Below are 16,627 nucleotides of genomic sequence, written 5' to 3'. Positions count from 1 at the left end.
AGACCACCCTGTAGAGGTCCCACCACCCCCAGAAAGAGCCCCAATGATCCAGGAGACCAAAACCCACCCTACTGCATCATCCCTGTAGCTACGTGTTCAACTTTTCTCTCTCCTCGCCTCGCTAGCACGTGGCATGGGCAACAAGCTAGAGACGACAACTCTGTTTGTCCTAGCTCTAAGCTTCCACCCTAGCTCCCTGAATTTCTGCCTCAAACCCCCATCTCTCTTCCTACCAATGTTGTTGGTGCCTATGTGGACCAAGACTTGGAGTTGCTCCCCCTCCCCCTCAAGGATCTCGAAAACATGATCCGTGACATCACGAACCCTGGCACGTGGGAGGCAACACACCAACTATGAGTCTCTCTCATTCCCACAGAACCTGGTATCTGTCCCCCTAACTATGGAGTCCCCAGTGACTAATGCTGTGCTCCTCTTCCCCCTTCCCTTCTGAGCAACAGGACAGACTCTGTGTCAGAGACCTGTGCCCCATTACTTACCCCTGGTAGGTTGTCCCCCCACAACAGTATCCAAAACGGTATACTCGTTGAGAGAACGGCCATAGGGGATCCCTGCACTGTCTGCCAGTTCCCTTTCTGTCCCTTGATGGTAACTCATCTACCTTCTTCTTTTACATGAGGTGTGACTACCTCCCTGTAACTCCTCTCAATAACTCCCTCTGACTCTCAAATGATCCAAAGTTCATTCAGCTCCAGCTCCAGTTCCCTAACGTGCTTTCCGAGGAGCTGGAGTTAAGTACACTTCCCACAGATGAAGTCAGCAGGGACACTAGTGGTGACCCTTACCTTCCACATTCTGCAGTAGAAACATTCAACTGCCCTAACCTCCAATCCCACGATTCTAAATTCCCAACAAAACTCCTGAAAAACTACAAAAAAAAGCGAAACTAGTCACCTTGCTAATCCACGCAAAGAACCTTTTTTGTTTGGTTAGAGGATTCCCTTATTAACTATGTATTTAAAATGCTTAATAGAATATTTACTGCAGCAAGCACATGAAGCAACAATACAACTCAGTGAATTAGCATTGCTTATTTTAAGTCATTGGGGACATATTATTCACAACAGCTGAACAATTAGTCGCACTCTTTATTTACCTAGTGTTTGACAGTAATAAGTTAAAACTGCCTGACCAGAAGTACTTCAGTGTGGGAAATATGATGATCAGATGTGCATTAAGTTCACTATAAAAGAATACAACTTCACCCTGATGCAGTATACCTGTAGTAGCACTTGTTGGCCATATGAGGGGGTTTATGTCCAAAACAACCCAATCAATCAGACTCCTATTTGATTTTAAAAACTACCACAGACGTAAAAGTAAAATGTATCTCCATAGGAGATGTTACATTGACAAACATACCCACAACCACAGCAGATGTTACATATCTTTTATTAGTAAATGACAATCACTGAAAGAATATTTTTACTCAACAATTAAAGTATTCTGGTTGTTTCATCTTGATAGTATTTGACAAACAACTGTAATGCAGTCTTGTTTAAATTTAACCAGTACTGAGAAGATAAAATGGGAAAGTGAAATTAAGCTTTCTGATATGATAAAGGTTCAAAACCTTTTAATCATTTTCTAATACTCAACCTTCATCATATTCTAATAGTCACCTTTTATTAAATTGACACATTTTCTGTTTGTTGTGTTTTATGGATACAGTAGGCATTTATGATATTTACTTTAAGCGCTGTTCTGAATCACTACACCAGATTTCATAGATGTGAATTACGTTTCTGATTAAACATCCACGTTCTTTTGAAACAGTCTTATAAAATATTGATTTGAAAGTGGTTTTGTTTTCATGACCAAATTATGACAACAAGTCTTACTCATGGAGAAATCAATCTATAAAGAGCGTATTTCAAACCATGTAGTTAACATTCACAATTAGTCCGAGGATTCTATTATAATATTATAATTTTGTTTTATTCAATTTCATAAAATGATCATATAATCCATACAATGTGGAAGCAGGCCATTCGCCCATTGAATCCACACAGTTACTCCAAAGAACATCCCACCAAGATCCACCCTACTACCCTCTCCCTGTAAGCCTGTATTTCCCATGGCTAATCCACACAACATACACATCCTTGAATACTTTGGGCAATTTAGTATGGCTAATCCAACTAACCTGCACACTTGTGGACCCATGCAGACACAGGGAGACTCCATAAAGACAGTTGCCTGAAGGTGGAATCAAACCTGGGTCCCTGGTGCTGTGAGGCAGCAGTGCTAACCACTGAGCTACTGTGCCACCCTAGAAACTATTTTTGTGCATTAAGTCCCTAGCTAAATGACCAAAGCTTATTTCTCAATAAAATCACAGCATTAGATTATCCAGTCGTTCCTGTTTGTGGGAGCTTGCTGTTGTCTGCAAATTGATTGCAGAGTTTGCTATACTTAAACGGCAAGTACAATACAAAATCATTTGAGTACATTCTCAGGTCCTGAAATGTATTATAGAAATGCAAGGTTTTCTTTCTAAAATCCACTGAGGAACAATAATTACATTTAAGTTGTTAATGTTTCTACCTATGATTAGTGTTTTATCATGGGTGCAGTGATTTGCACTACATTATGTGCATTTTTGATTAATAAATAGATATTTTATTGCATTCAAAAAATTGGAGACATAGATACTATTATTAATTTAGGGTTGCCTTACCAAGAGGTCTGGCAGAATGTGTTGTTAAAAAGAAAAATTTGAAAATGATAAATTGTAAGCATAATATCAGATATTTTGTTTTCATGTTTCAGCTTTAAATGCTGAAATTTTGATTGAAGGCAGTAAATGTAATTTTAAAATCTGGAATATGTATTTTACAGTAGGAGTCCTAAACTGTTATTAATTAAAATACTGAATAATATTATGTGTAATTCTGATGGAAAATCTGACTGGTTATTTATATACTACTCTGTTTAGTACATGTGCGTAAAATTTAATAGCACACCAACAGTAAAAGTTTCAACACAAGAATTCCACTTTGTGGACAATATATTTTTCTCCCTAAAAGATGAAGAATTGTGACTTAAATTGTTAAAAATCGGCTGGAAAAAAAATGCATGGGTGAATCTTCATTACTTTATCTTTGCATTATGTAGTTTACAAATGGTTACAAAACATATTAGCTATTTTATAGGTAACAGGAGGTAATATGTGAGGTCTTCACCCCACAAATGGCATAATGTATCATTGCATATAGCTTTTGACTTATTACTGTGTACATACCTAGTAACCTATACTGACTTGGCTTTACAAGATCAATGCCGGCAGATAGGATTTAGATGATGGATAAATATTATCTCTTACAATGATTAGCAAAAACTAAATATTATTGAAGAATGAGGCGGATATAAGAAAATTGTAATCTTTCTAGTTGGATCAATTAGTGTTAATTTTCGTAACTTTTTTATTATTCTGTTTTTTTCCTTAGCCGAGCCCAAACCCAAGTCCTGTTCTGGGGAAAAAGCCAAACGCCACTCAATCACTGCTTGCCTGGTGTAAAGAAGTAACAAAAAACTACAGAGGAGTGAAGATCACAAATTTCACGACATCATGGAGAAATGGACTAGCTTTCTGTGCAATTCTAAATCATTTCCGGTCAGACTTGATGTAAGTGTTGAACGTAGCTTGACTAATATAAAAAACTGACCTGTGTATCAGAAACACAAACAGAAGTTGCTGACAAAGCTCAGCAGGTCCGGTAGCATCTCTAAAGAGAAATCAAAGTTAACATTTCGGGTCGGGTGACTCTTCCTCAGAATCTGTGTATTATTTCTTTCCAATAAGTTGGGTAAAATTCAACTTTGCCAGAGCATGCATATTGGGTGTTTGCAGATAATCTTTCTGTTATAGAACATAGTTGATTGAAGGTCACATGGGAAAATGGGGCGGGATGTAATAGCGCAGAGGGAGGACGTGTAATGGAACAGAACTGCATCAATCACAGTGTGTAACAATGATTTGGAGATGCCGGTGTTGGACTGGGGTGTGCAAAGTTAAAAATCACACAACAACAGGTTATAGTCCAACAGGTTTAATTGGAAACACACTAGTGTGTAATAAAGCAGGCTGCATTGGGAGGGGTGTGTAAAGACCGGGGACTGTGTTCTGAAGAATGTGTAATGGATTACACTGAACATGTAACAGCGTGAGATTGTAAAGGGCAGGGCATGTATTGAAGCAGGAGGCTGTAATGGGTTTAGATACGGTAACAGGTGATAAAGTGACTGAGTGGGCCTGTATTAGGCAGGGCATGTAACAGAAACAACTGTCTCAGGCGTGTTGTGTAATGGGCAGGGAGCTTAATAGGTTGGGGGGAGTGTAGCAGCTTTGTACCTCTACTAAATTTAAATTTCATCCTCACATCTTTCCTTGCCCCCATGGTGTAAAATGTTTGCCTTTTTACTGATGGAAGAGAAACCCTTTTTTGTCACTTCGGCTTTGTGTTGCTAAAATAATGTTTTAAATTGTCCTTCAAAATTTACAAATAAAATGTTGTTATTAAAATGGATAAGACAATAAGCTGTACCCCATCTGTGTGCTGACAATAAAGGATTACTGCATGTTAAATGTGTTTTAAAAGGCTCGCATTTGATGTTCATGTTTTCTCTTCACTGGTAGATGGAAAGGCTTTGGGGGAAAAATTTGATTCTGCGGTTTCTTTTATTTTCCACTCTGCTTGTTTTGTTGATTGCTTTACAATGAAATCACTGCTCGTTATATAATATCATTATTGCTATCAATATTTTCATGTTGTATGTGTTTCTTTTGAAGTGAGTATTAACTATTCATTGTTTTCCCATCATTTTCTCTTCCCTACCACTGCCCCCCCCCCCCACTTCCCCACGCATACCAAACTCTCGCCCCAGTGACTACAAATCTCTGAATCCTCAGGATATTAAAGAAAACAACAAAAAGGTAAGAACCACCACAGAAAATGACATGTCTGCAATTTTGGTTTCACCAGTGCTCTTTTAGTAATCCCTGGAAGGTGAGGTTGTTTTGTAAGGTTATAATTGCTGCTTGCGGAAGGTAATCTCCACTGCGGTTTATCTGATGCATTATCGACTCCTGTTTGCATTGGTCACAAACGTTTTAAATCTTCTGGAAGAAAGTCTCTGTAATACAGTATACCTTGCTGTGGCTTTCATCCATGGATTGTGGAACAGATTTTTTTTAAGGTGAGAAAGAGCTTTAACAGAAACCTTCATCTGTCCATTGCATTACTGATTTCTATAAATTTTATTTGTGCTGTGAGTCATTAAATGAGGCAGAGCTATTTTCAGAGCTGTCTTAAACAGATTTTTCCTTTTGTGCAGCTGGCTTCTTCCTTGTGCTTTTGCCTCTTGTTTAAAAGCTGCATTGAGTATCTTGGTTGCTTCCTGCAGGTTTATTTCCTCTCTTCTCACAGTTCTGACTGATAACCCCTACTGCCCTTGTTTGGAATGAATGCAAAATGGAGAACAATGCCTGTGTATAGTAACTATGCAAATGCATAAAGTTTCTGACATCTCCTCCTCCTAACCAATTAACACAACAACACAAAATGAATGAATGCTTTCTTTGAGGCCAGAGTCTTTCTGCCTTCTCTCCATTTACCAGTTAAAATGAAGTTGCAGGTGATCATTGCAAGGGCAGTAAAGGTTAAATTGAAGGAATGACTGTTATGTGACAGCCAATACCAGGTCAGATCATAACCCCTGTTTAAGTTCATTGAAATCTAGAAGAAAATGCATGTTTAAATAATGCCTCAGATGCATATCAATTAATAAATGAAATTATTTATAAATCCTAATTGTTTCTTACAGTCTGTTTTTGAAAGCACGTGGAATGTACTTGTAATCTGATCTTGGCTGATGCATATTAGTGTATTGTGAATTGAGAAATATTTAGTTATTGTTGATGGACAGCATTGATGTCTGTCAATCAACCTGTCATTGCTGTATTAGAGTTTTGCAGAAGGAGAACGCAAGGCTTTTTAAAAAGGACTTGTGACCATTCTTTCATGTCTTTCAAGAATTCAAAATAAAGAAGTGCTTCTAATAATTATTGTGGGCTGAAGAAATTTTAATTGAATTGCTAAATATTTATTTTGGACTTATGTAACTAAAATTCCACTTTGTTTCCTAAAAATATGCAACTTTTATATGTAGCTCCCGAGCTACAGATCTTCAGAAAAATTTTAAACTTTAATATGTAGCATATCAAAAAATTAAAGGAAAGCTATGTAAACACTTGTAATTTTTAAGTTCCCTTGATGGCTTCATTTTTTTTCATATATAAATTCATTGTCCCTTATTGTAAACATGATAGATAGATTATGTATAGGAATTTCAGAACTAGTAGCAGGAATAAGTTATTCAGCCCCTCAGGCCTGCTCAACCATTCAACAAGATCATGGTTGATCTTTGACCTCACTTCCATTTTCCCATGCTATTCCCATATCCCTTGATATTTTTAACCTGGAGTAATCTGTTGATCTTCGTCTTAATGCCTGAATGACCGAACCTCTACCCCACAATTCCAAACGTTTACCACCCGCTGAGGGAGGAAATTCCTCCTCATCACAATCTTAAATCGCCTGTCCCCTTATCCTGAGACTTCTTTCACTCTAAGCCAGGGAAATGTTCTACCCTTATTCTGTTGAGTTCTGTATAAATCTTGTATGGTTCAATTAGATCGCCTTATCTCTGTCATATTTTTTAAAATGTTAGATAAATCTGTGCTATTACCCTAAGATTATTATTCATAAGAGGAATTTCTCCACACACACCAATAAAAATTAAGTGTAAAAAACATACATGCAATTATTAAGTTATGACCCTTAGTAGTTTGGAAAGCAATATAGCTCCATGGAAAATGGAGTAAAAACACTTTGGGATTTTTTAAAAAAGTAGGCAAAAAAAATCCATGAGTGGGTAGAGTTGGGCGCTCTCAGACCCAGGGTTTTAGTTTTGCTTTCGGCTGTTGAAGTTGGGGTTTTGGAGTTGAAGTTGCTAGATACAGCTCTCTCTCTGCTGCTGCATAAAGCTTGAGGTCTCTCTCTGCTTCTAGACTGTTTCTTTCTTCATTTCGTTCTGCTGGATTAGAGTGAGAAGACTTCATATGAGAATAACATTGTTTTGCTGAATTTGCCTTTGCTAAGGGTGTGTTTATGGGATGCTGCTATATTGGAAGAGTCTATCAATAGAATTAAAGTTACACCAACTCCGTTTTTTGTATTTTAACTGTAGTGTAAAAATAAAGTGTATTTTGCTTAAAGCCCAGTAGTTTGACCCCCAGTCCAATTACATCTGGCACACAGCACCTTAAACTTGCTTTTAAATGAGATAAAAGTTAGGGTCCAGGCTACATCCTTGATATATTTTGAGGGAGTTTGGTCTGGTCCATAGTACAGCTTACGTGGACAGAGGAGCAAAGTTAATATTTCAAATCCGATATGACTTCTTCAGAACTCCAAGAGGACAGTTAGAAGAAGTAATGGGATCAGAGAGAAAGGGAGGGGCATCAGTACCTATGTGTTGTTGGAACAGATATTCCTTAACCTGTGAAGGGAAGAGGAAAGTGGAAGAGTGTTTAATGAGATGAAGAATGAAATGGAACTGGTGCCCAGGACAGCTTTGAGACTGCGGGAAGTGATGCTGATGGCGAGAGAGGTTTCATGGGTACATGTGGTTACACATGGCATTAAGGGTGGATTGCATGATGCAACAAGATCAGCTGTCCAAGGAGTGTTGTGTGTCTCTGGGATGCCCATGATTCTGGGTGGATTTGAAACATGAAGTTTAGAACTTCAATTGAAACCAATGTGGGATGTGTTGGAACCAGAGGCAGTTACTGGGGAAGGAGATTTAGAAAAGTGGGTTTTGCCAAACTCATTATCAAAGGGCAAGAGAGAAATGGAAAGGAATGGAGGTGAACAAGATGAAAAATTCAAATAGATATCCTGTTGGAGACCAGAGCAGAACTTGTTTGAGGAGCATAATCCTAGAAGGCAAGTAGCAGTGAATTAAACACTCAAAGCAAATTACTGAGAATTCTGGAGATCCACACTGTTTATTAATTAAACTGAGTGTGTTGATAAATTTTGAATGTTTAAAAAAGTGAACACAGTATCATCACTGGTTAGAATGTAGAGTTAGGACTCTATATACTACACTTTTCAGAATAATTCATTTAAAGCACCAGGACTTCTGATAGTTTAATTTAAATCATTTACAGGATTATGAAGATATGGATAAGACAAAGGAGTAGACCATTCAGATCCTTGAACTTGCTCCACCAAACAATAATATCATGGCTGATGTAACTGTTACTTCAACTCTAACAATTGAAATGTGAAGCTTATTCAAGGAACAGTACTGTGTGTCCTTGATAAGTACATACCTGTCAGGCAAGGAGGAAGTGGTAGGGCAAGGGAGCCGCAGTTTACTAAAGAAGTTGAATCTCTTGTCAAGAGGAAGAAGAAGACTTCTGTTAGGATGAGATGTGAAGGCTCAGTTAGGATGCTTTAGAGTTACAAGCTAGCCAGGAAAGACTGAAAGAAAGAACTAAGATGAGCCAGGAGGGACATGAGAAGTCATTGGCAGATTGGATCAAGAAAAACCCGAAGGCTTTCTACAGGAATTCCAGGAATAAAAGAATGACTGGAGTAAGAACAGGGCCAGTCAAGGTCAATAGTGGACAGTTGTGTGTGGAGCCAAGGAGATAGAAGAAGTGCTAAATGAATATTTTTCATCAGTATCACACTGGAAAAAGACAATGTTGTCCAGGGGAATACTGAGGTACAGGCTACTAGACTAGATGGGATTGAGGTTCACATGGAGGAGGAGGAGGTGTTAGAAATTCTGTAAGTGGTAAAATAGATAAGTCCCCTGAGCTGGATGGGATTTATCCTTGGATTCTCTGGGAAGCCAGGAAGGAGATTGCAGAGCCTTTGGCTTTGATCTTTATGTCATCATTGTCTACAGGAATAGTGCCAGAAGACTGGAAGATAGCAAATGTTGTTCCCTTGTTCAAGAAGGGGAGTAGAGACAACCCTGGTAATTATGGAGCAGTGAGCCTTACTTCGGTTGTGGGTAAAGTGTTGGTAAAAGTTGTAAGAGATAGAATTTACAATTATCTCAAAAGGGATAAGTTGATTTGAAATAGTCAACACGATTTTGTGAAGGGTAGGTCGTGCCACACAAACCTTATTGAGTACTTTGAGAAGGTGACCAAACAGGTGGATGAGGGTAAAGTGGTTGATGTGGTGTATATGGATTTCAGTAAGGCATTTGATAAGGTTTCCCACGGTATGCTATTGCAGAAAATACAGAGGCATGGGATTGAGGGTGATTTAGCAGTTTGGATCAGAAATTGGCTAGGTGGAAGTAGATGGAGGGTGGTGATTGATGGGAAATGTTCATCCTGGAGTTCAGTTACTAGTGGTGAACAGCAAGAATCTGTTTTGGGTCCACTGCTGTTTGTCATTTTTACAAAAGACCTGGATGATGGCACTGAAGGATGGGTTAGTAAACTTGCAGATGGCACTGAGGTCAGTGGAGCTGTGGGTAGTGCTGAAAAATGTTGCAGGTTACAGAGGGACATAGATAAGCTGCAGAGCTAAGCTGAGACGTAGCAAATGCGCAAAAGTGTGAAATGATTCACCTTGGAGGGAGCAATAAGAAACAGCATATTGGGCTAATGGTAAGATTCTTGGCAGTGTAGATGAGCAGAGAGATCTCTGTGTTCATGTACACAGATCCCTGAAGGTTGCCACGCAGGTTGACAGGGTGTTAAGAAGGTGTCTGATGTGTGAGCTTTTATTGGTAGTGGGATTGAGTTTTAGATTAGATTACAGTGTGGAAACAGGCCCTTCGGCCCAACAAGTCCACACCGACCCGCCGAAGTGCAACCCACCCATACCCCTACGTTTACCCCTTACCTGACACTACGGGACATTTAGCATGGCCAGTCACCTGACCTGCACATCTTTGGACTGTGGGAGGAAACCGGAGCACCCGGAGGAAACCCACGCAGACACTGGGAGAACATGCAAACTCCACACAGTCAGTCGCCTGAGGTGGGAATTGAACCCGGGTCTCTGGCGCTGTGAGGCAGTAGTGCTAACCACTGTGCCACCGTGCCGCCCATGAGGTCATACTGCAGCTGTATAAAACCCTGGTGTGGCCGCACTAGAAGTATTGCGTACAGTTCTGGTCACTGCATGATAGGAAGGATGTGGAAGCTTTGGAAAGGGTACAGAGGAGATTTACTAGGATGTTGCCTGCTATGGCAGGAAGGTCTTATGAGGAAAGGCTGAGGGACTTGAGGCTGTTTTTGTTAGAGAGAAGAAGGTTGAGAGGTTGAGACATAAAAGATAATGAGAGGGTTAGATAGGGTGGACAGTGAGACCCTTTTTCCTCAGATGGTGATAGCTAACACGAGGGGACATAACTTAAAATTGAGGGGTGATAGATATAGGACAGATGGCAGAGGTAATTGCTTTTCTCAGAGAGTAGTAGGGGCGTAGGATGCTCTGCCTGTAATAGTAGTAGACTTGCCAACTTTAAGGGCATTTAAATGGTCATTGGAAAAACATTTGGATGAGAATGGAATAGTGTAGGTTAGATGGGCTTCAGATTGGTATCACAGGTCGGCACAACATCGAGGGCCGAACGGCCTGTACTGTGCTGTTATGTTCTATATTCTATTCTATATTCTATATATAATTTGCCACTATCTAAGGTTGACTCCGTTGATTATGGGACTGATTGTGAAATACTGTAATTTGAATTCTTGAATATGAGAGCAAAATGCAAGTTATGTGAATACTCCTGCTCGATCAGATTTAATAATATTTTTGACTGCAGTGATAACATTAAGTTGTTGGAATGTAAAAAGTGCTCTCCCACCCCTGAAGGCAAATGTTCTGGTCAACAATGGCAGAACATTGAATGCAATTCATAGAAACAGAAATTAGAAACAGGAGTACACGATTCAGCTCTTCAAGCCTGGTCTGCCATTCAGTATGATGATTTTTAATTATCCATCTCAGTATCCTGTTCCTATTCTCTCTCCCCATGCCTTAACCCTAACCCTTTGATCCCTTTACCATCAGAACTAAATCTAACTCTTAGAAAACAATCAGTGTTTGGATCTCAACTGCTTCTTGTGGCTGAGAATTCTACAGGCTTGCCACTTTCTGTCTGAAGAAGTTTCTCCTTGTCTCAGTCCTAAATGGCTTACCCATATCCTTAGATTGTGAGACCTGAATCTAGATTCTTCAGTCATCAGGAACATCCTTCCTGTATTTGCCCCAATCCTGTCTGAATTTTGTATGTTCATATGAGATCCCACTCATCCTTCTAAACTTCCGTGAATATAGTTCTACCTGATCCAGCCTCTCTCCATACATTAGAGTCAAGAGTGTGGCTCCGAGGACCAGGAGAATGAGCCTCATTCCTGATGAAGGGCTTATGCCCGAAACATCGGTTCTCCTGGTCCTTGGATGCTGCCTGACCTGCTGTGCTTTTCCAGATTCTCAGCTCTGATCTCCAACATATGCAGTCTTCACTTTCTCCTCTCTTCATACATCAGTCCTGCCATCATAGGAATCAGTCAGGTAAACCTTTGTTGCATTCCCTCCATAAACCGAACTTCTTTCCTAAGAAAAGGAGACCAAAACTGCACACAATACTCCTTGGTCTCACCAAAGTCCTGTAAAATTGCAAAAGACATTCCTGCTCATACACTCAAATCCCCTCATGATGAAAGCTAACATGCCATTTACTACCTTCACTGCCTGTGTACCTGCATGCTTACTTTCACTATGCAAGGTCACTTAGGTCTCACTGCACTTCTCCATCTCCCCATCTATCACTGTTCTGATAATAATCTGCCTTCCTGTTTATACAAACAAAGTGGATAACCTCATATTTATCCATATTATATATATCATCTTCCACGATTTTGCCCACTCAACTTGCCTCTATCATATAAAGTATCTCTGCAGACACTTCATAGTTCACCCTCCCACCCAACTTTGTGTCATCTTCAGACACAAAGGTATTACATTTAGTTTTTTCCTCTAAATCTAAAGCATCTATATTTTGAACAACTGGGATCCAGCACTGAGCCCTGAGATACCCTATTAGACACTGCCTGACACTCTGTAAAGAGGTAAAAACAATAACTGCAGATGCTGGAAACCAAATACTGGATAAGTGGTGCTGGAAGAGAACAGCAGTTCAGGCAGCATCCAACGAGCAGCGAAATCGACGTTTCGGGCAAAAGCCCTTCATCAGGAATAAAGGCAGTGAGCCTGAAGCGTGGAGAGATAAGCTAGAGGAGGGTGGGGGTGGGGAGAGAGGAGCATAGAGTACAATGGGTGAGTGGGGGAGGGGATGAAGGTGATAGGTCAGGGAGGAGAGGGTGGAGTGAATAGGTGGAAAAGGAGATAGGCAGGTCGGACAAGTCCGGACAAATCAAGGAGACAGTGCTTAGCTGGAAGTTTGAATAAAGAGACCCATTTATTCCTACTCTTTGTTTCCTGTCTGCCAATCAATTCTCTATCCATGTCAGTACATTAACCCCAATCCCATGCGCTTTAATTTTGCATGCAAATTTCTGTGTGGGATCTTATCCAAGACCTTCTTAAAATACAAGTAAATAGCAACCACTGGCTTCCCCTTATCAGCTCTACTTGGCATATTCTCGAAAAATTCCAGTAGATTCGTCAAGTATGACTTTTCCTTCCAATCCTGTCACTGATATCCAAGTTAAATCTCTGCTGTTAAATCTTTTATAATAGACTCTAGCATTTTCCTCATCAGTGATGTCAGGCTAACTGTTCTATAATTACCCATTTTCTCTCTATGCCTTTATTTTCTAATTGGTCGTGTTATATTAGCTATTTCCAATCTGTAAGAATTGTTCCAGTGTCGATGAAATCTTGATAGACGATCGTATTGCTAGGGCCACTTTCTTAAATACTCTGGGATATAGATTATCTGGCCCTATGATTTATCGGCCTTCAATACCATCAAATTCCCCATCACCATTTTCAAACCCATACTGATTACCTTCAGTTCCTCGCTCTCACTAGACCCTGTGTTCCCCAACATTTTTGTGATGCTATTTGTATCATCCTTTGTGAAGACAGAAACAAAATATGAATTTAATTGGTCTGCCATCTTTTAGTTCCCCATAATAACTTGCCCTGTCTCTGACTGTAAGGGACCTACATTTGACTACATTAACCTGATTCTCTTCAGTTACCCATAGAAGCTTTTATAATCCATTTGTATCAGTCTGCAAGCTTATTCTCTTACTCTATTTTCCTTCTTAAGCAATTCCATTATTGTCCTTCTTTCTAAATTGCTCTCACTCCCCAGGTCTGCTGCTTTTTATTTTGGCCAATTTGTATGTGCCTTCCATGGATCTAATACTATCCCTAATTTTCCTTGTTAGCCATGGTTGGACCACCTTTCCTATTTTACTTTTGTGCCAGACAGAAATGAACAATTGTTGCAGTTCGTCCATACACTCTTTAAATGTTTGCCATTACCTCTCCAACATGATCTCTTTAAGTAATGTTTCCCAATTTATCAGAGTGAGCTCACACCACCATCGTTCCCTTTATTTAGTTTGTGCCCTAGTCTCAGAATCAACAGTGTTGCTCTCCCTCTTAATGGAGAATTCTATTATACTATGGTCACTCTTCAAGGGGTCTTGCACAGCTAGATTGTTAATTATTTCTTTCTCATCACACAGTGCCCAATCTGGGATTGGCCTATGCTCTAATAATACAGAAAATGCTGGCAAAACTGGATTCTGATGAAGAGTCTCCAAAGATGACTCAATGTTAACTTTGCTTTCTCCACGCAGATGCTTCCTGACTGAGTTTCGCCAGCAATTTCTGTTTTTGTTTCCGATCTCTAGCGCCTGCAGTTGTAGATTGGTCAGTTCTCGAGTTGGTTCCTCAATGTATTGGTCCAGAAAATCACCCCACACCTTCTCCAGGAATTCTTCCTCTTTGGTATTATTGATTTGATTTGCCCAATGAAGCTTAAAGACCCCCGTGATAACATTGGAACCTTAATTTCTTGAATCTCTAATTTCCTTTTTAATGGCTTCCCCAGCATTATTGCAACAGATTGATGGTCTGTAAATCTTTTGTTCTCTGGCCCTTCGTGTTTCTAAGCTGAACCCGTACAGAATTCACTTCACCAGAACTAATGTCCTTCCTCACCATTGCATAATTTCCTGTTTAACCAGCAATGCTATTCCTTTTTTTCATGGCCTTCCTAAAAAGTGAGTATATCTGGGATATTCAGTTCCCATCCCTGGTCACCTTGCAGCCATGTCTTTGTAACCTCAACTGTATCATACCCATTGATATCTATTTGTACGACAAATTCATCCACTTTATTGCAAGTGCTCCACTTATTAAGATACAAGGCCTTAAGGCGTTACTTTTTAGCATTTAGTCCTATTTGCACTGACATCCTGTTTAATTCTTGCACTTAAATTCTCTGTTTATCATTTCTCTTATTACCCATTCTGTCTTTTGTTTTTGCATTTGTCCCTCTCTGTTCTGTCTCCCTGTATATATTCCCAACCCTTGCCATTTTAGTTTAAACCCTCCCCAACCACATTAGCAAGTACTCTCCGAAGACATCAGTTCCAGTCCGGCCCAAGGACAAACCGTCCAGTTTGTACTGGTCCCACCTACTCCAAATCCACTCCCAATATCTCTGGAATCTGAAACCATGCTCTGCACTATCTTTCCAGCCACACATTCATCTGAAATATCCTCCTATTTCTACTCTGACCAGCATGTGGCACTGATAGTAATCCTGCGATAACTACCATTGAGATCCTACTTTTTAAACTGTTTCCTAACTCCCTATATTATACTCCTTAAGACCTTGTCTCTTTTTTTTCCCCCAATGTTGATGGTACTGATGTTTACCACAACCACTGACTGTTCACCATTTTGCTCCATTTCACCAGAATGTCCTGTAGTCACTGTGACATCCTTAATCCTCACACCCAGGAGATAGCATACAATCCTGGAGTTTCGTTTGCTGCCACATAAATGCCTATCTGTTTCCTTAGATTGAATCCCCTATTACTATTGCATTCCCACACTTATTCCTTCTCTCAGGCAGCAAACTGATTTGTGATACAATAAATTTGGCTGTTGCTACTTTCACCTAAGAGGCCATTCTTCCCATCAGTATCCAAAGCAACTATCTGTTTTTCAGGGGTACAGGTACAGGAGACTCCTGCACTGCCTGTCTAGTCCTCTTTCTCTGTCTGGTGGTCACCATCCCCTCCTTGCCTATGAACCATTAGCCTTCAGAGTGACCACCTTTCTGTATATTAACAAGGAGCAAGAATAGATGACTCAGCCCTTCCAGCCTGAGCCCATTCAATAAACTATGGCTGATCTGATTTTAAACCTCAACTCTGCATTCTGTGTATCTCTGCTCATCTTTCGCTATCTAGGAAGTCAAGAATCTTATCTACTTCTTCCTTACAGATATTTAAATATACTATGTATATCTGCTATTCATGATACATTCAGTCTCGTGAATGCTCCATGGTCTCTAAAACTTGCAATATTTTAATTTTCTAAAGTTATAAGCCCTTACCTGACTTCCTGGACATAGTCATGCTAATGTATGTTTCTCTACCAGTTGAAGAGCACTTTTCTCCTTGTTGGTCTTGTTTTAACGCAGTTTCTCCTCAATGTTGAATTTCTACCTTACCTATTTTTCTATCTTTTCTAAGTCTCTAATTGAAACTCTCTCTCCTTCACTTTCTTTTTTGCTACCAATCATACCGTTTCAGATTTTGCTTGTCTTTATCAGGTGGTTGTCTGTTTTGTTCCATTTTACATGTTAATTATGTTAATTCACCTTTTCCACCACAGTAAATTAAGATCCTAGCACTGTCAAAATCCATAGAAATCTCAAACCTGACTTATTTTTCACTTTAGGTGGTGCTGGTCACTCCCATATGTAGCAGGTGCCTTTCTCAACATCTAAAAATGTGATAGTGTGACCCAGGGCCAAACAACCATAGCTTCTTGTTTAAGCCGGATATTACATTTACTGCCATAATGTTCAATAACAACTTTATATGTTTAGAATGCCTTTATTGTGCTGAAACATCCAAAAGCACCTCGAAAGTGTAAAGAAAAGTATGACACTGAGCCATATAGAAATATGAGGACAGATGACCAAAATCTTGATCAGAGGCAGATTTGAAGGATTAATTTGAATGAGGAAAGTAAGGATTAGGAGGCGTGGGTAGGAGTTCCAGCCTTAGACCCCAGGCAGTTGAAAGCATGGCCTCTAATAGTGGAATGATTAAAAGTGAGCAGGAGGACACCTGAATTAGAAGAGCACAAGTATCTTAGAGCGTTACAGGAATGGATGAGTTTATAGACATTAACAAGGGTAAGAGTTCGGAAACAGACATGATAATTTTATAAGGCACTGATTCGATGGAATCCAGTTGAGGTCAGTAAACACAGGGGTGGTGGGTGAATGGAATTTGGTGTGAATGAAGGCACAGGCAGCAGGATTTGGATGAGCA

At 39.8% G+C, this 16,627-nt stretch overlaps 1 protein-coding gene across 5 annotated transcripts in view; it reads left to right on the top strand.

Annotated features, from left to right (window-relative positions):
• Window positions 1-16,627, top strand: part of ehbp1 (EH domain binding protein 1) — a 398,936-nt gene that overhangs the window by 187,134 nt on the left and 195,175 nt on the right. For all 5 annotated transcript variants that reach the window (XM_072581599.1, XM_072581598.1, XM_072581595.1 and 2 more), the window contains 2 exons: window positions 3,468-3,646; window positions 4,906-4,954. In XM_072581599.1, the coding sequence (XP_072437700.1) occupies window positions 3,468-3,646; window positions 4,906-4,954 (228 nt within the window). The remainder of the gene's footprint in view (window positions 1-3,467; window positions 3,647-4,905; window positions 4,955-16,627) is intronic.

Source organism: Chiloscyllium punctatum, chromosome 11 (assembly GCF_047496795.1).
Source record: "Chiloscyllium punctatum isolate Juve2018m chromosome 11, sChiPun1.3, whole genome shotgun sequence".
NCBI classification, from domain to species: Eukaryota; Metazoa; Chordata; class Chondrichthyes; order Orectolobiformes; family Hemiscylliidae; genus Chiloscyllium; species Chiloscyllium punctatum.
Note: the sequence above shows the minus strand (reverse complement) of the source record. Positions and strands in the feature narration are given on the sequence as shown.